Below are 20409 nucleotides of genomic sequence, written 5' to 3'. Positions count from 1 at the left end.
AGTCAATAGGTGCGTTGACGAAGGTGTTTATCCCGATTTAATGAAATACAGCAAGGTTATTTCCTTATTTATAGGAAAGTTGATCCTAGCAACTATATGCCCATTTCAATTTTACCAGCTTTAAGTAAAACATTCAAAAAGGTTATGCTAACTCAATTACTGTCCTATTTCGGTAGGAATAATATTTTTCATAGTGAACAATACTTGTTTACTAGTGGTACATCGACTAGCGATGCGGGGGTAGCGTTACTAAAACACATCTTTGATGCTTGGGAAAGGTCCCAGAACGCTATTGGTGTTTTCTGTGACCTCTCAAAGGCATTTGATTGCGTTGAACATATTACTCTTATTAGGAAGCTGGAACATTACGGTGTAAATGGCAAGGCGTCGAAACTTGTTTCCACATATCTCAATGGTAGAATTCAGAAAGTAGACATAAATGGAGTGACTTCTTTGGGTTCTCCGGTAAAAATGGGTCTTCCGCAGGGTTCAATACTTGGACCTTTCTTATTTCTGATGTATATTAATGGTCTGCCATTCTTTATTAAGGACCATTGCGAAATAGTGTTGTTTGCTGATGACACATCCTTAATTTTTAAAACAGACAGGCATGACATTAACTGTGACCATAATAATGATACCCTCTCTAAGGTAGTTTATTGATTTAATGCTAACAATTTATTGCTTAATGCCAAGAAGACAAAATGTGTTAAATTTGAATTACCTTACGTAAAATCGACTAGTCCAAGCATAGAAATAAACGGAGAAAAGTTAGACCTTGTTAATAAAGCAGTCTTCTTGGGAGTGACCTTATATAGTAAACTTCAATGGTTTCCACATATATCTTCCCTGGCCAGCAGATTAAGCTCCGCTGCGTACGCAGTCCGCAGAATACGTGAGCTTACCGATGTTAGTACTGCTAGACTAGTTACTTTAGTTACTTCTTTAGTATAATGTCCTACGGGATTCTCATGTGGGGTAAAGCGGCAGACATTCAAACCATATTTGTATTGTCAAAAACGAGCGATTCGTTCTGTGTACCGTCTAGGCTCTCGGGTTTCTCTCAGAGAAAAGTTTAAGGAGACTGGTATCATGACTGTGGCATCACAGTACATTTACTCAAATATTTTATATGCCCGTAAAAATATACATAATTTCAATAAGAAAGAAGATGTCCGTAATATTATTCTTCTAAGGTGTACTTAGCTCTAGCTAAGTCTATACACATGGTACCACGAGTTCGCTTAACAAAGGTAAACAACTCTTTTATGGGGAACTGTATACGTTTTTACAATAAGAGTCCGGAGCATATATTAAGTTTATCATTTCCTAAGTTTAAAAACTACATTAAAAATATTTTGATCGATAAATCATATTACAAAATTGAAGACTACGTGTTAGATAAAGATGTACTGAAAGACGACACGGCTCCAGAATCCACAAAAATTTGATTCAAAGTGTATTCCATAGCATTTAAGTTTATTTGAAAAGAGCAATCCCTAGAGTTTTTTGCTCGTTCTTCTCAGGGAGGTCAGCGTAGTGCACGAGCAGTAGCTTAAATGTGACGTTTTCAAGTGTAAATTTATTTTACCTGTGGAATAAATAATCTTTGACTTTGACTTTGTCACATTCTTGATACAAATGACATTATCAATTTTAAAAAGTGTGTTTTTAATTTATTGACCAGGAAAGCATATTACAAAGTCAGCGATTATTTAAAAGTACAATAACGTAGAATATTATATGTATAATTAACTACGACGAAATCATGACATGTACGATATTATTAAGATTTGACATTTTGTAATTAAAACTATACTGTTAAATTAATTTCATTAAGCAAATTGCATGCCATAAAATTGGCAGTGCGTACTAACACAACAATGTTATATAAGACCTTATAGATGTACGTACACAACAAATGAGTTAATTTGATTTGCTTGATTTATACATATTTCTGCCACCAAGCCGGAATGTGGGAATTTGGGACTTGTCAATTTTGCGACTTAAGTGACGGGTACCCACGGAAGTAGTATCCGTAGTAACCACGGAAGAAATTATGTGGTCTATGGTAGGACCCTTTACGATTAAAAGCTCTTAATGAAAATGCAGCTATTAGGGATAGGCATGTCGCATACCACCAGGCTGACGACTTGGTCATCTCGTCATTTGAAATCCTTTGAGTTTCATCTCCATCAGTTAAATATGTTATAATTGTTGCCAGAATGCGGTGTACCCCTTCGGAGACACACGCGGCAGCCACGAGAAAGGAACGCTGGACAGCTCCGCATCATCAAGGGCCGAGAATCCAAACGAGGAGCTTGGCCATGGCAGGTAAAACTAATTTTCCTAAAACCCAAGACCAACCTAAACATGAAACTATAAAAGGTATAAATAATGTGAATGAAATGTGACAGCGAGGTTTATTGTATTCGTCAATTGCAAATAAGGTTTTGTGGGACTGTGTTATAGGCTTAACCTACCAACCTTCCCTATCAGCCTTCTTGGTTATACGGGCCAAAACAAAGTACAAATATTTTTCTAACTCCTGTATCCCTAATACAACCTCTCTCTTCTGGGGCGTACACGATACAGTTACGCCTTCGGTGTCCGCCGAAAGGTCGCAAAGATCTCCGACAATTGTGCCATTTCCACGCGAAATCCCGTAGCCGCCTGAAGTTCTCTTTGGATGACAAAAATCCGTGGTATTCACCCGTTTAGCTCTTGCAGGTAGTCTAGATCTAAGATGTTTAAATTAAATATTGTAATTATAAATGTATTCAAATGTATATTTACAAAGTACAACCCCTAGAATTTCTTGCTCATTATACTCAAAAGAATCTGCCTTACGAATGAGCTGTAGAGTTTAATCAGTACGACGATTTCAAGTGTAATTTGCTTACCTATGAAATAAGTAATCTTTATTATTTGATAACTATCCGGACTCCGGAGAACAAGAATAAAAAGCCTTTAAAATCATGGAAGCAGTGGAGAGGTGCTTGATAAAGAAAGGAAAGAACATTGACGAGCTTGCCATTGAGCAGAGTAGAATGGACAGGAAGGAACATTAAATAATTTTGACATTGTTCTACACGATTCCAGGTGTCATTGCAGCTTCTGCATCCTAGCTATGGTCTGATAGGACATTGGTGCGGTGGCGTGCTCGTGCATCCAATGTGGCTTCTCACCACCGCACACTGCATCCATAAGTTAGTAAACATCATTTATTTATATCATTTAGTTGTATATAATCTTTTTTTTTATTCTTCTTTCTTTTTTATTTATGTAATGATTGATTTTTAACATTGACGTAATTTTTAACATTTTCGTATATTTTTCATATTATTTTGATTATTTCATAATATTATTCATTTATAATTCATCCGGTAATTCCTTTACTCAGCTATGAATAATTACATAATTTTTTTTGTGTACAATTATAAGTGTATAACATTCGTAAAAAATTATACTGATGCTGACAACCATGACAACCATGCGAATAAAAAATACATGGCCTGCGAATGCAGTGCAACTATAGATGTTATTCTTACAGGATTCGTTTTGTTCGAAATACTAAATTATATCCATACAATTTGTCGTTTAAATTTCAGTGAACTCTTCAACCTGCCAGTACCAGCTCTCTGGACGGCAGTGCTCGGAGAGTGGGATCGAGCAGAGCAAAAAGGATCCTATGTGCCCATTGAGAGAATTGTGCTGCATCATCGATTTCACAACTACCAGCATGACATAGGTTCGTAAATTCTTTGTCCTAGAACCAATACCTTTTCTGAAAAGGTAGTTGAAACCTCCCTGGTATTTTGGGATACAAATGTTACTATAAAATTCTGCTTTGAAATACAAGTCTGAGATGATTTAATTTTGTGACGATTTACTGCAGAAAATTTCGGTCAGTTTCAATGTCGAAAAACTAAAACAATCACGTGCTACCGATTGGCTTCCTGACATTATATTTCTTTTTTAACCCTATAGATTACATTAGAAAGTTCATAATAAAATCAAATTCGTGTTAAGGATAAACTTTTAATATCGATTTTGAGATTAACGTTTGCTCTATATAATAGGTATACCTATGGAATTATTCTGTTATTTCAGCCCTCATGAAGCTAACGAAACCAGCAGACGTTAGCGCAGGAAGCAGAATTAGGACTATCTGTCTACCCCCCTTCGAGCCCCCGGTTACCAACTTCAACACTGAAAAGTCATCCACCTTCTACATGAGACCAGAAACAAGACCGGAGCTCAGTCTAGAACCAAAACGAAAAGCTGTTAAGCCGCCTAAACCAAACCCAGATACCGCTATGAAATATTTGGAAACGCTTAGCAATTTGACAAAAACTATTTTCTCAGGTTTTTTTAACAAGAAACATAAAAACATGAGATACAACGTAAGAGTAGCCAACGACTCACATAAATTAACAGAACGAAAGACAGACGATATACAAAGAACAGAAGCGGATAAGAAAAACTTAGAAATAGTTTACGATAGTGCCACTTTAGATAGCGTTGTTAAACTTATAAAAACTAAAATAGGTAAAGACAGACGTCGAGTGAGTAATAATGATAGGAGTGACAAGAAACTTATGTTTGGTGAAGAGATTGATCCTTTTATAGATGGAAATAATAGAATAGACTTTAGAGATGAGTGTTATGCGACCGGTTGGGGGAGAGAGCAGACGAATGGGACTCTGACTGATGTTTTGTTGGAGGCTGAAGTTCCGGTGCTGCCTTTACAACTGTGCAGAGATAGATATTCGTTGACGCTACCGCTAAACGAAGGCCATTTGTGTGCTGGCAGTACGGATGGAAGCACAGGAGCGTGTGTGGTAAGTTTGTTACCATCATAAATTGCAAAAACTTTAGCGTCAATGAAAAAGTCATAACGCAAAAAGAGGCAATTACAGTTGTCACATAAACCGTTTAAGTGCATTCTTAGACCTTCGACCTGAAACTGATGTAAGGAAGTCGTTGAAAACTAGTATAAAAATGTGTCATTGGACTAGCTATTCAGGTCTGAGTTTTTTTTATACAAACTGGCTTTTAGAATGCAACCGTGTCTTATTCCTGAGAACACGATAATATTCAGTTATTTTGTAACTAACACGTGTTATGTTCATTATTTATAATTTTAATACATCTGTATAGTGATATGTATAAAAAATGGTTTAAATACATGAGCCATTGTTTTAAACAACGAAAGCGTCGATTGAACTTTCCAAATTAGGAATTAAAAACAAAACAAAGTCACCGACAATTAGTCGGTATGCATTTGAAATTAACTAATCAACATACCAAAACTTATCTTCGATCTTGAACGTCTGATTTTAGATAGCCAAGGCATAAATTTGATGGAGCAATTTAAGTTGTCTTGTTCCAATTCCGATTTGCGATTGCAATATTGATAAACTTTTGTGAGTCACGTGAGAGGAGATGTTATTTGATTGTTATTTTTTTAATGGCAGTCACTATCCCTTTCTTATTATATAATTTTATTATTTACACATTCACATATCCTATTAAAAAGATTTTGTTATTAAATTATAGTCTTACATTGCAATGAGAACCTAGTTTAGCTACATCTTCAACTGTCGGAACATTATCATTGGTTTTTGTATCATTGATACTATAACTACGTAATTTCGAACTATTTTTGCTATCACAAAGTCACTCATAATTGATAATAGCATCAACTGATTTATTATCACTGACACCTAACCATTGATTTGACAGATGCGCTCCAATGCCATACATAAAGTCGTTAATGTTGTCAATCCATACTCTTCGGATAATTAAACTAATACTTTGGACTCACTGAAGTCAGTCTATTTTTTGTTCACAGGGGGACAGCGGTGGTCCTCTACAGTGCCGTTCGAGCGGTAGATGGCTTCTCAAAGGCCTCACCTCATTTGGCTCAGGATGCGCCAGAAGAGGCGTCCCTGATGTGTATACCAACGTAGCTCACTACGTGTCATGGATTTACGCTCACGTTTACGCTAGCTAGTGAAAACCCTAATGAAGTTAGAAATGAACTGAACATTTAGAAAGGAGTGTGTGATATTTTAAACGTCAAGTAAATAACTTATAAAACTGTAGTACTGTGCCTTACGTCGAAAATATGATACGCAAGCATTGACTTACAAATAAATGGACGACGGGTCTAATACAAAAACCACGAAAAAAATGTCCCAAGTCAACCTATTCGAAATTTAAATTGTAATGTCATCGCAGTATCGCGCTGTCAGTCGAACAAATGAAGACTAAAGCGGAGTTTGGCGCTCTGTATACGATTTTAGCGCCTTACAAGTGCGGACACTTTTTAGCGCGGACCCGACGTCCATATAATTGTAAGTCAATGTACGCAAGTAAAGAAATTCAAAGTCGATTAACACCATCGTCTTCATTGACATCATAAAATATACTGCATAAGTGTTATTCGATATTGGCAAATGTTAGATTAGTAAAATATCATAACTTATCAAACGCTTTAGGAGATTCATCATCAACACCATCATCAACCTGTCAAACGTCCCACCGGGCAGGAGAGGGTTTAGGCTATAGTCCGCCACGAAGGCGAAATTGGGGATTTTACACGACATGCAGGTTTCATTGCGATGTTTTCTTTTACCGTTAGCCAGAGATATAAAGTTACTAAACATCCACAAACGTACTTAAATTTAAAACTAAAGCAATAGGCACAATTGTCGACCTATCCTTTGATTACCAACCGGTGTCCCTCAGAGCTACTACTATTCATAGCTACTAGTGTCTATTTAATTATTACTATTTCATGTTTTTAAATTGACCTCAATAGACAGAAAAATAAGCATACTTCTAAGCACTGGAGTACCTCAAGGAAACAAACTGATGTCTTTTAGAAAATATCGTAGCTTAAAAGCTTTCAGTTCCACAGAACTATCTAACTTTGAATGGTGTTTTAAACTGACCGGCATTAAAGAGATGAAACGTCTTAGTTTTGCTTTGGGCGTACCTCCAGGCATGGTCTCTAGTTTCACAGTTTCGACTAACTTTTGTTAACATCGTACATAAGAAGACGTACCTTAAGAAGGATACAGTAAACTTCAAAGATTAATTATACCTTCATTGACACTTGTACTGAAGATATATTGTAAATATGATTTTGTACCTAATGTTTGATTACCAACTGTAAATAAATACTACTTCTAGTCTTTAATGTACAGTATACTTAATATCACTTAAGTTACCTGCCTAAGTTTAAGTTTGTAGTTATTTATTAATACAATCTACAATTAAAAACGTGTCAAAGTTAAAGCTTTTCTGTGTTTTTACTAAAGTGTTTTTTAATATATTTGTTTGTTTGTTTTTCGTTGATTTTGTGTACTGGAATCTCTTCAATCTCAATACTGTTAAGATTTTTAACCCAAAAAGGCCACTCAAAATAACTGTGATTACTTTTAAATTATTCTTAATTTTAAATATTATTTTAAGTACCATATTTCATAGTAAATTTTGATTATGCAATTGAACATATAAAGGATAAATACATAATGTAATTTTTTTTTAGTCCAGTGCCTTAACTTGAATTGTCTTAAAGCTAGAGAAGAAGAAATGAGAATAGTTGACTCAGTACCTGCTCTAGTATTCTTGCTGGAGATGGGATAGGGCAAGTGTGTCGGCACACGAGGTGACCCACACCAGTGCTCGACCCATACCTCAAGGGATGAGTGTCATACCGTCCGGGCCATTAGCTCGCAACATGCTGCTTGACTCGAGTATAACGGGCACGTAAACCGTGGCTGAGGCCTGAAGGATGATGTCGGTGAGGGCTGCATGGCGCTCAGCTTCTTAATTTTAAGGGTTCCTAGCCTATCGGAGGCTGGACAACATCATAATAATCCTGACTTAAGAGGCTGCCGCTTTGAGAACAACGTGTTTCTCCAGCCGAGCCATTCCATCAAATTCTTTAAACAAGAATACCGCTTTCTTCCGACATTTCGTTTCCCTGTGATTTTATCTTGGATAATAAGCTGGAGTAATTATTGTTCCTCATGAAGTAATTACTTGAAGATTTAATCAACATATTGGTGAAACAAAATTACGATTTGTAATTTGTATATATAATGTTTAGGAATGAAACTATTTTTCCGGATTTAAATCGCGTATATTTGTTTTTTCAAACAAACCTTTGTTTGTTTGTTTGAAAAAACAAATATACGCGATTTAAATCCGGAAAAATAGTTTCATTCCTATGTGTAACAATCGCGAAAACCTAAGAACTCGATATATATAATGTTTGTTTTCATTATCGATCGCAAGGTATAGTCGGGGATTACGAACGTAAATTTGTTGACAAATTAAAATGGAGGATTTAGGAATAAGTCTACATTTGGAATCGCAAACAAGCTACAAGCTACGACATTATTGTCATTGTCATCAGTCATTTGTTCATCATTGTCAGTCATTGTCACGCATCTAATTTTTATTATGATATCAAAATGATGACACGAACAAGTCGTGTGTCTGGTGGCAAGCGACACGCCTGCCCATAGCAGTTGCAAAGCTACTCAGATCTTTAAATCGCAAAGATCTGAGGTGCACTGCCACTGCGCCCGTCACCCTGAGACGAAATTTGACAAATCCCATGTGCCTGTAATTTGACCAAAACCGGAACATAGCAATGCTCACATTAAAGGTGGCAGTACTTCCCTGGACGAACTCTGTCACAAGTAGCTCGTCCAAGACTAAGGATATACTGTATTACTAAAGCAATCAATGTCGACTTATGTTATTAGTTATGTCGTGACGACAGATAGTCGTGCAGTTTAAATTGTCGTTGCTTGTGTATACATTTAAATGAAGTTTACATATAGCTACAACACAATTAACTGTAATTCATGAGTTTTTTGACGTTACAACGACAGACTGTTAAGACGATGGGAAGAGCTAGAACGACAGTTGTCCAGCGGTAAATTAAACGTTACGATAAATATGTGACGACAGTTAATCGCAGCTACTATTGTCGTCATGTTTTATTTATCGTTGTCTCATATCTGCAAGCGATAAGGCGGCTGCCGTGAAACGATAAATTGTCGTCACGATCCAGTGGGAACAGCTAGGCATGACTGTCTTTCAACGATAAAAAAGTCCACAACACAGTCACTACAGATAATCGTGACATGGGAACAGGCTAGATAAATAAAACTTTACGACATAATGGGAACGCGCCCTAAGGCGAGTTACCGGAGGAGAAGCGAGAAAAACAGTTTTGCTAGATCAAATATTCTAGGTATTTATTATTAAATAGGGATCTTACAAAAAATATACGATATACCTTATGATACTATCTGAAGAATGTGCAATGGTATGTAACGGTGTGTAATTCATTACACGATAGGATGTACTTTGTCCAATCATAAAATCCCAAGAACAGGCTAAAATAATGCTTGTAACGGGGTCCAGAAGGACGAGGCAAAGGCTCGTTTCGTCAGCGAAATAAAAACACGCGCTTAATATACAAGTAAGCGGAATTTTATTGATGATAGTTTTGTAAGTCAATGATGATAGTACATAAAAGGGGTAACGGGAAGTCCGGCAGGTTCCGTACACAGCCTCTACGCAGTAAATATCTAATGTGGTCCAGAGTGAGCAGTACACACATTGAATTCCGAATCAACAATACTTTTCTTTTTGAAGGACACTTTGCAGTTGGCCGCTGATGCCCTTCACTGCGCCACCGGATGAAAAGGGCGAGCTGAAGGCTCATAGGCCGTAAAATAAATTACAGACTACACTTAAAACTAAGTAGCGGGCCTAAGGGCGCCCAAGTGGGCACGGACCTCGGCTCAGGGCGCTACTGAAGACTTCCGCTGGAAGGGCGTGCTATAGGAGAGAAGTTATCAATACATACTTTGCTTAACTACTTATAGTGCCGAGGGAAAATTTTAACACCGCGTTTCAGAAATAGCTTCAAAGTGATCAATGCCATCTACTACTCGTAATCTAACTTAGCACATAATTTTTACATGGTGATATTCCTCGTACTACAGAGTACCTACTTAAATTTTGGTTTTCAACTGAAGTTCTATAGTCATTAAATTGCACATTTATTCCAATATTTCCCAGTGGGTTAAAGACGCGCCGCACCGTTCGCTGGCCCGTTATTCGCCATCGGGCGCTTGTCAACTTCGGATCTGTGGCAAATTTGGTCCACCAGTTCTCATTTTATGAACCTTAAGCGGATTGCGAGACACAAAGGGCTGCCCCCCGCTCCTCACCTCCTAAAATCTACGCTCGCGTCAAATATAATAATACCAGACGTCACAGAGGGCATTCTTAAGAAAACAAAAGTACTTAAAAGGCATAAACATTTATTTCACAAACATACCCCTCAGTCTGTACAATATTTACAAAAAATATATCCTAACAGTATAATAGTTAATGGTTGCTCTTAAAATAATATCACATTTGTTTGATTTTTCAATAGCAAAAATTTTATTCAAAATTCGTAAATTAAGTTGCTATTGCGAATTTAAACTTAGTATTTAATACTGTCTTTGAAAAAATCCAAGTGCGCTCGCCTTAGTCGAATTTTTAATTAGAGATAACAAACCGATAGCTACTAATATCGCTTTGAAAAATAATATAGTCCCGTCTAACGCTGCCTTTCCACCAGAGATGTGCGAGGTAGCGAGGTAGTGCGAGATAGCGAGGTAGTGCGAGATAGCGAGGTAGTGCGAGGATGCGATATGGACTCTTTTCAGCAAGCGCGGGTGGGTTTCGTTGTGTTGGGGAGAGCGGTGGCGATAAGTCAGTGTCAGTTAGTGTTATACTTTCAGTAGCTCTAGTTTCCTACACCGTTTTGCACACATTCCTCGCCCGCACTCCTTGCACACATTCCCCGCTCAAATACTTAGCTCCGTAACTCTTTTCCACCGTAGCTACGCTAAGCGAGGTTAGTAAAATAAAGTAATTCTATTGGTGGATTTTTCCTCGCACACCGCCTCGCTACGTCGCACATCTTTAGTGGAAAGGCAGCCTAATTGGGTAATTATGCGTTTGGTTCATTCAGTTCTTAGCAAACTCACTGAAACTGAATTATATCAAAACGAAACGTTAAAAGACTTTTGACTAATAATCTGCTAAACAACATCTTTAATTTTTCTGTAATCAAATTGTGGATGTTCAAAATGAATACTTCTTTTTTATCGACTTCAAAAAAGGAGGAGGTTCTCAAATCGTCTGTATTATTTTTGTATGTATGTTCAGCGATAACCGATTTGTGCATTGATTTTGATGTTTCTATTTTTAGTTGGAAAGAGGATATCTCGGTACTTGTCCCATTTAAACTTGAAGAAAATACACCCCTGAAGGTGGCAAACTAGGAGGTGAATCAGGTTTCGAGCAATTTCCGGTAACCGATTTCAATAAAACTTGGCAAACTGTTATTCCAGGAACTGAACTGAGATTATATAATACTAAATGACGGGACGAACAAGTCGTGCACCTGGTGGTAAATGACACGCCTATTTGTAACAGTTGCAGCGCCCACTCAGAGCTTTAAATCGCAAAGATCTTAGGGGCACCGCCACTGTGCCCGTCACCTTGAGACATAAGTTGACAAGTCCATATGCCTGTAATTTCACCTACAATTATTAGAAAGGTGTAATTTGTTCCCGTATACACATTATAAAGCTGCATGATCGCACGTCATAAGTGCTTTTATCACATGAAAAGCGTAAAAAGAACATGAACTACATTAAACAAATTATTAGACGGGAAATTTTATAATTAATTTGTAGTATCTCTAAACCTCTCTCATTGAAAAGTTGTCATTTTTCAGATGCAGTCTTATTACACCAAGGATGCGAATTTGCCTTAATTACCTAGTGCACGTATAGGTGAAATCGTCCCTTAAACACAACAAAATATCAATCTTATCAAAAACTAACTCCCTGACCAGTATCTCTAATTAAAAATGCAATTACAACTCACATAATACACTGAACTGACTCATAAAAGTAGGTATTACCAGATTTGGATTTGGTTTCACGTGACCAAATTTATAGGCGACCTATAATGTTAAAAATATAAAACAATCTCCTTAAATAATCGTCTGTGAACGTTCAACATTGTGAAACATCATGTGAACGTAAGAATTTTACTTTTAACCTACAATTAATATAAAAATTACTAAAACAATGTTAACGCTAGTTAAAAATAACACCAGTAACTTACATATTCAACTACAATTTTGAACTGCAAGAGAGGAATGTTATAGAATTAAACTATGAAATAAATAAAAATATCCTAAATTAAAAGTAATCGTAACAATAACACTTTGAGCAAATATTCTTTCTATTTACTAACTATGGCATCTGTCAGGCAAGTAAAGATTGCTTCAGGCGCATTTATAGTCGGATTTTTATTAAGATTTACAGAGATAACAGACTGACTCTCAATAATTTGATTGGTGAGTTCAAAAAATCATAAATTTGATAACAGAAAAATGATAGGCGTATGTAAAGATTAAATGTAAATCAAATATTGTTTAGTAGACTATTAATACAAAAATCTTTAAGGTTTCTTTTGAGTGATTCGGTTCCAGTGATTTATTCAGAACTGAACTAAACAAGTCACTGTACAATAGACATGGCCACATTATTTCTGCACTTGACATTACTACCAGTCAATCTGTTATATTTAATTAAAAATTGTACTATATATTATACAAGTAAGTTGCAACGTCATGCGCAAGTTTTTTACAATTTAATCGACGTATTTTTCCACTGAAAGTGCGTATCTGTATGGTATAGCAGAAGCCATAATTTTTATGGCATATGCTCTTATTAATTGTCATAAAAAAAACTTAAAATTAGGCTTTATAGAACATTCCACTTCTGTATTTTACTTCTTAAGCTATTGAAGAGCTAGTAAATAAACTTTATTAAATTCGATCGTATGCCACCAATGTTCAAGTGTATCATTGTGATTTTGGAAGTTAGTGATTTTTTTAAATTACCTGGTTCATTAAACGTGTCTATTGCAAATCAGTTTTCATTATTTTAAATACCTTAAGACATTGTCTACACACAATTTATTCTGTTTTTTATAATATCAAGTTGGAAGACCGTTTAAACAGAAATATCAGAAAATTTTCAATAATCGTTGTCCCCATTTGTAAATCATTGAACAATTTCTAACTACCCGTTACTATCTAATTAATAATACCTTCTATATATTCTATAATGCCTTTACAATAGAAATTATATGCACCACGACCGAAACTTAGTCATATTATCATGAAAATGATGTAAACAATGGTAACCAACTAACCTCTCATATTACATTGAAGATTTCTCCACAAGAGATTATAAATGTAAGCTTTTACATTACATTTTCAGTATTTCTATGTAATAGGCCGCTAATACTGAAAAATTACGTAAATGCACTTTATACGATTCTCTAGGCACTAATGACATTACCTACAATTTTCAACTGATAATGATGTTATTTCTCTTTCACTCAAATAATTTTTACTTAAAACGCTTAGAAAGTAAATGTCGCAAACAAATTTTATTTAAAACCAAAAACATATTTAGTCATTGCAGTCTAAACGTTTCACGAGTCACTATTTAGCAAATCAGTCATATCCATGTCTTCTTCTGTAATAGCTAATAAAGAAACAGCTTGTTTAGCTAGTTCATCGTCGTCGTTAAAGGCGATATTGTCTACCATGTTTAAGATGATGCTCGATCCCCTTTCAACACTTTTCTTCCTTTTAGGCCTAATTTCTTCATCCTTTGATTGGATTAACTTGTATTTGGGTTTAAGGATTCTAAGAGTACCTTGGACACCAAGAATGAGGCCGACAATAAAGAGAAGGACTTCGAAAGTGATTAGCAGAGGCGGAGCAATGACGAATCGTAGACGGAGAATGTTCACAATCATTGCTGGTGGTTCGGTGCAATACTGTAACAAGGTGTTAGTTGAATCAGTTGATCAAACAACAAAAGGAGAAAGAATTAAGGGTCGTATTCTAGAACTCTACTCAATGCTCAAGTCAGGATTTGAGTATGGTTTAAAGCACTCGAAATCATAGTCAAGTCACTGCCATTACGGTCGTATTTTCAGTGCTTGAAATCATACACAGATCCTGACTTGAGCATTGAGTAGAGTTCTGGAATACGACCCTGAGACTCGTTTTACAGTATCATCAAATCTTAACAAATCATAACTAAAAAAGATAAAGAAGAATTTCAAAGATAATTCTAGAATAAAAGCTGGTTATAGTTAAATTTTGAAAGATAATTACCAATTGAAGCCACGCAATAGGGACTAGTTTGTCTTTTAATGGCCTAACGATAGGGTTCCCGGGATTCATTCTCACTGCAATGTTCACCTGGATCGTAGTTGACACCGTTAGAGGTATTCCAAGGGTCTGGAATATTAATATAAGTGTTATGAGTATACCGTATTTTGTTACTGTAAAGGAAGTAAACACAGATCACAATAGTTTTTTTGCCGTTATTACTTAAAATCAAAATATTGTCAATTCTGCACTTAAGATTGAATCCTTCTTAGAGAATTTAGTAGCGCTGCCAGGGCTCCATCACTCGCTCGAGGTTAAGCGATAAATGCCTCCCGCTGAGTGTATCGCCGTTGTCAGACAAGTGTTTCATTTACATTACAATCCTTGTACAACCCCAGCATTCGGTTTCCCATTACTGACTGCACAGCGCGGGCAACTTTATTTTCACCTCTCTGAAAGCGTGCTTAGGTTCCTTTTTCCTCATAGAGAGCCCCGAGTTTCGTTGGTCAGATTAGTAGGCTATTATAGCGTAAATATTTTGGATTTTGTATAAGAGTGATATATCTGTTATGTAGTAACTATTAAGTAATCTATGGCATTGTAGAAAACATCTCTCACCAAAATGTTGGCCATACCGATTTAATTTATTAATAAGATTTTTTTAAACTAACATGTGATTGGTCTTAAAGCAGATATCATTCCGTTGGAATATATGTATAGGTGGTCCTAACAACACGGATGCAAAAATATGCTAAATTTAGGTCTGCCTTCCATTCCAATTCCAAAGCAATTACCATAGTAAAATAAACTAACCGGTTCCAATTCTGCAATTGTGCCGTGTTTCTCAGGGTCTGGATGCATTCCCTCAAAAGAATCCATCGCAGCTGGATCGGTGTCCATGAAGTGAGGTTTTGACAACGCGATGGGGAAACCTATAACAAATTAATTGAAATTATAAAAAAATTTAATATGAAGCATTTATTAATTACTTACTAATGTCCTGTTACCACAAAGTGGAAGACCAACCAACTCTCTAACTACTAACCGTAATAACAATTGCTGACGTCAACAAACCCATTGGGCAAGCAATTTTTACTGCACTTGCAGGCGTATTCGTTAGTGTTGTTGAAAGCGCTCTGCTCCAGGGCATATCTAAAAAAATAAACATAAGATAATGTCGTGACAATCGCATTGTTAAGAAAGAAAGAGAGCGTATTCGTAAAAAAGATTTCAATTACAGTACCAGCCCAATAAGATATTAGGTATTTTACAGGGTTATTCCCATCTGCTCCCCTAAAACCCTGGCGGATCCGTTTTATTTTACATTATTTTCTATTCCCACCGGATCCTCTATGCTTGGGATCAAGAATAAATATTAATATTTTATCCACACTTGGTACCCTGGTACTTACAGACTTATTTTTGGTCAGTACTATGGTACAGTCAACAAGAAATATTTGAGAGATGTATTGTATTTTATTTAGTTTATAGAAATTAACAACATTAACAGTACGTTAACGGTCAATGTTTTTAACCCTTTGTAATTTTCTTATAAAAATACCAAAAAAACAACTTGAGCAAAACATTCAAAAGTCCAAAGAGAAACTTATATTTTGAATATTACTTAAGAGTGAGTTTTTGTTACTTGTGATTTGCAATATGTTAGTATTAATGACATGTCACAAAAAAACAATTATTGTCTGTGATAAATTATAACATTTCATCACAATTGCTCAATGACTGAATATTTTTTTTTATTTTAAAACTTCTTTTTGTCTTGATTATACTTCCTTTACAAATCAATGAGGGGATCTGTTGGGAATTGCTAAATAAAAAGTGGATCAGCTTGGATTGAAAATTGACGGTGGATCAGTTGTAGGGGATCAGATGAGAATAACTATTTAAACATGTTTTTGCTGAAGCAACACCAAGGTTTTGTTTTCATAAGGAAAATTTAAGTTATAATAACTTTGATGGATGTTAAGAAAAGAACGTAACGAAGTCTGAATGTAAACTAATGTTTTTTTCACACATGAACTTTTGTAGCATGCTTGATACGCATTTGCAAGATAAAGTGGTCCAGTGACATGGAAAGTTTTTGATAAGAAATTGGGAATGGTTAACTAAACCGTTTTTTATCTACACTTAAGTAGACTGTTAAGCCTGAATTATATATTAAGTGACATAATTGCGTAAATATTTTACAAACTATTATTGTTGCGAAATTCCAATTATAATTTGAAATTCAAAATTTTCTTTGAGTAATCTTACATGTAGGTAGGAAATCCGAATTTTCCTTTTAACTCCTTTTCAAAAACGAATGGGTAGATCCTGCAGGCCTGTCGTTTGAAGATAGGTAGGACAGTATCCTTGGACATGTGAGGGGACACCAACAGACCTTCATATGTGCCTTTGATGCGGTTGCAAGGTATGCTGAAAACAAACAACAAAAGAACAGTCAAATTTGCAATCATCGCAATCAAACAAAGTAAACTTTAGCAATGGACAAATTAACGACTCAGCGACTGACATAGATGTACACTCTATTCAATATTACACAAGGCGTTCAAAGTTTAGACTACTAAATAAGTAAATTCAAGACAAAAACGTTTCCTGAATGGCTTTTGAAACTTGGGGTACTGAACTATGACCGTTTTCGGGGGAGTTGTAGTGTGTCGGACCAACGTGACCTCTTTAGTAGGTCGCTGAATCCAGCGACCTACTAAAGAGCATATCGACGGAAATGTTGAGTAGGCATAAGATTCTTTATACTGTAATAGAATTGTGATTTCATTTCTATTTGCACCATGAACGAATAAACACACTATCTAAAATTGTTCTTGTTTCATGTACCTCACTGCACAACCAACCTAATATGATATGGCGATCCAACCCACTGAAACCTGTGAACTTCGTGTACTTCGCTAACTACTACTGCAACAATTGAATACTGCCACATGATTTGAAGATTCCAACTCAAACCACGACATCATCGAAGCTGCCTGCCTTCACGTCGTTATACTTCATCATCACTGATTCTTCAGAATGGATCCGACGTATTACACTATAGAAGGAACGTTACACACAAAAGGACCCAAAATAAGAAGGGTTTCAATACTATCCCTTCCGTCTTGTTGTCGTCGTAAGAACCTAATTTGGGAGTACACAGTTCACGGTACGTAAATGATTGATGATTGCGTAATTTTGATACTCGCGGTAGCATAGAAGTTTGAGTTTATTTGTTAATGGAGATCTAACCTGGTGTTCCAGTCAGTGTATCCTTGTTCAAGGAGTCCATTATGGCCATGCCAACTGTTGAGGGAATATTTTTTCTTATCGTCTCGTAGCTCAATTTCAGCCGATTCATTTCTTTCAGCGTAGAACTGTAAGAAGTGTTAAATTATTCTAACAATAATCATCATCGGTCCACCTTCAGTTGTAAGTAACATATCTTGTTGTTGAAATCTCATTGATTGAAGCTTAAAACCTATATCACAAAATTATTGACCATCAAATATCAGTTGCATATCAAATAATTTTCATTCAAACAATGATTGTTTTTTGTACACTTAATCTAATTTTATTTACTTACCCGATCTAAAATTCCAATCTTCTTAAAGTCAATCCACCCGGGTAACAAGGTATTGGCAAGTTTTACCAAAGGGTCGTTATATCCCCACAGCAGCTCTTCCACGGTCATACTTTTGAACAGTTTGGATCCCAAAGCAGTGATGGAGTAGTAGGCGCCCGCGTTGGCTAAATAGCCGGCTTTGTCTGCCAAAACCGTACTGATGGCCTAGGGACAACAGATACATTATTTGATACTGATAGGTAATTTGTAGCAGCAGAAAGCAACCAGTCAGTAACGGGTTAAATTTTTATTAGGCACTCAGAATGTTCAGTCTCTACTGAGAAAAACATCTTACAATTTTACTTATTCTTATGTATAAATAATTAATGTTCAATTTTCCCCTTAATGCTTATTATAGTCAATGTTAACTTACAAATAAATGGACGACGGGTCTAATACAAAAACCACGAAATAAATGTCCCAAGTCAACCTATTTAAACGTAGTGACATGTAAAGGAATATGAAAAAGCTAAAACGTTGATTTAAATTGTAATATCATCGAAGTACTGTCTAATTTAGCTTGCTTCGCTGTAAGTCAAACAAACGAAGACTAAAGCGTGAATGACGCTCTGTATACGATTTTAACGCCCTATAAGTTCGGACACTTTTTAGCGCGGACCCGACGTCCATATAATTGTAAGTCAATGCTTATTAATGATGTTCAAATTATGTCTTTGCTTTTTATGGGTTTGGTACCTTAAGCAAAGTCTTTTATTTAATACTCGATCTGTTATATATTGTTATATTCTATATATATAATAAACATGTTTGTCTGTAGTAGATGAATAATAATGGGACTCAACTGATTATTGTTAGAGATGAGCTAAATTTTTATAGTGCGCTATTTTAAGTGCTAAAATTATAATTTTTAGCAGTTCAAGGCCGTATGATAATGTAACGAATGGAAAGAAACGTGAAATAGTTGACGTGCGCTAACTTGTTAAGTATAGCATCTATGGTCTATCTATAGAATAGTTTACCGTTTTTTATGGTTAGTTACGACCGACTTCATTTGTTTTGTAACTATTACATAATATGGTGGTTACAGATTATAGACGATAAAGCAATGAGCTTCCCTTCATACTTTAATAATTTACTATTTATAATTTGCACAAAACTTTACACTGGTTATTTACAGTAAATTACACTCATAATAATTAATAATAATATTACAACGACTTATTAATTAAACAAACGCTAAACTAATTAAATAAATCCAAGTACTTAATTATATCTTATTATGAATCGCTTCACCAGACGAAATTTTGCTAACGTTCGATCATTAGCTCCAAATCGTATTAAAACGTAACCAAAATTATAATTTATAACATAACTACAATTATAATACTTGCTAAGTGCTAAATATAGCATTAGCGCTTAGCGTACTCAAACATGAAATTTAACATCAATAAACCAATCAGCTATTTCGCGTTTCGCACCACACGTTAAATGCTACAAATAATATGTTAAAGTATTTCACGTTATAATTGTTTCAACCAATGACAAGAGCCGCAATTTTCACATAGACTATAGTGCTATCTATGAAATATTAAGAGAGAGCATGCCAAAAAAGTTTTGACGTTGGCTCCGCCCAAATTTGTGAAACAAATATATGCCTGAAGTTCGCGTGACATGCGACAGAGATGTTGAATTTTACGCATTAAAAGCACCAAATTCGTTTCAGCGGAATAACTCTAAAACTAAAGGGATTAAAAAAAAATCCGTAGTGACAGTTGTCGATCATGCATAAATATAATTATTTATCTAATTTTTGCCCTAATAACCTGTAGCATTTCGAGGACAAATTGAAAAAATGTGAAAATTAGAGATCATTTCGTGATTTTTATCTATCGAGGAAACTTTATTGTTTTATGTTTCTGATTAATGTCTATGCTTGAATATATCGTGTAGTTACTCATACAATATTTTATTTTTAACTTTAAAGTGGATATACCCCTCTAAAATCAAATCGAAGATTAGGAATTTTTCCTCTGCTCCCTCTTAAGGGAGATAACTCAGGACGAAGGATTTTGTTTGTTAGCTGCGTAAGTAAAGCACGGAGAGATTGATGGTATGGCATTGAAATATTGTAAAATAATGTCGCTAGATGGCATTTGGTTTAATTTCCTTAACGTATTCCAATCCAAAGTGAAAAAATGTTCGTTATAATTTTAGCACCTTTATGTCTTTCAAATTATAATTGCTATAATTATTTTTTAATTTAACGTTATAACTTGAGCTATTTATTATATTAGCCATCTCTAATTATTGTTCATCCGATTGCGATACTATCGTGAGTTGCTGTGCCCACAAAACCCCAAATGTTTCTAAGGTATCAGGTCCCACTAGAGGATCTCCTTTAAGAAGAAAGTTGACACTATCTTTTGCAAAGCTATATTCTTTTGGTGGTACTTAACTTAACCTACTATATATCGGGTCTTTCAACAAGAACTTTGTTTTCTAAAACAAAATA

At 35.5% G+C, this 20409-nt stretch overlaps 2 protein-coding genes across 3 annotated transcripts in view; one reads left to right on the top strand and one right to left on the bottom strand.

Annotated features, from left to right (window-relative positions):
- The window catches only part of LOC113237798 (transmembrane protease serine 12-like), a 57985-nt gene extending 50573 nt beyond the window's left edge, over positions 1–7412 (top strand). The window contains exons 2-7 of one of the 2 annotated variants that reach the window (XR_003311065.1): positions 2225–2334; positions 3103–3209; positions 3612–3751; positions 4114–4844; positions 5858–6137; positions 6374–7412. Coding sequence is in view for 1 of the 2 variants with exons in the window: in XM_026474466.1 (XP_026330251.1) it covers positions 2225–2334; positions 3103–3209; positions 3612–3751; positions 4114–4844; positions 5858–6019 (1250 nt within the window). In the remaining variant the exon portion in view is untranslated. Of the gene's footprint in view, positions 1–2224; positions 2335–3102; positions 3210–3611; positions 3752–4113; positions 4845–5857; positions 6259–6373 lie in introns of those variants that run through there. The other variant, XM_026474466.1, reaches the window with a different exon arrangement.
- Positions 7413–13026: 5614 nt separating this feature from the next.
- The window catches only part of LOC113237942 (scavenger receptor class B member 1-like), a 55689-nt gene continuing 48306 nt past the window's right edge, over positions 13027–20409 (bottom strand). The window contains exons 2-8 of the mRNA XM_026474660.1: positions 17898–18101; positions 17564–17688; positions 16577–16738; positions 15351–15457; positions 15119–15237; positions 14309–14434; positions 13027–13965 (exon numbers count right to left, since the gene is read on the bottom strand). Of these exons, the coding sequence (XP_026330445.1) occupies positions 13615–13965; positions 14309–14434; positions 15119–15237; positions 15351–15457; positions 16577–16738; positions 17564–17688; positions 17898–18101 (1194 nt within the window). The 3' untranslated portion in view covers positions 13027–13614. The remainder of the gene's footprint in view (positions 13966–14308; positions 14435–15118; positions 15238–15350; positions 15458–16576; positions 16739–17563; positions 17689–17897; positions 18102–20409) is intronic.

This window comes from Hyposmocoma kahamanoa, unplaced genomic scaffold (assembly GCF_003589595.1).
Source record: "Hyposmocoma kahamanoa isolate Upper Pololo Valley unplaced genomic scaffold, ASM358959v1 94, whole genome shotgun sequence".
NCBI classification, from domain to species: domain Eukaryota; kingdom Metazoa; phylum Arthropoda; class Insecta; order Lepidoptera; family Cosmopterigidae; genus Hyposmocoma; species Hyposmocoma kahamanoa.
The sequence above is the reverse complement of the archived record's forward strand: the minus strand, read 5'-3'. Positions and strand labels throughout refer to the sequence as shown.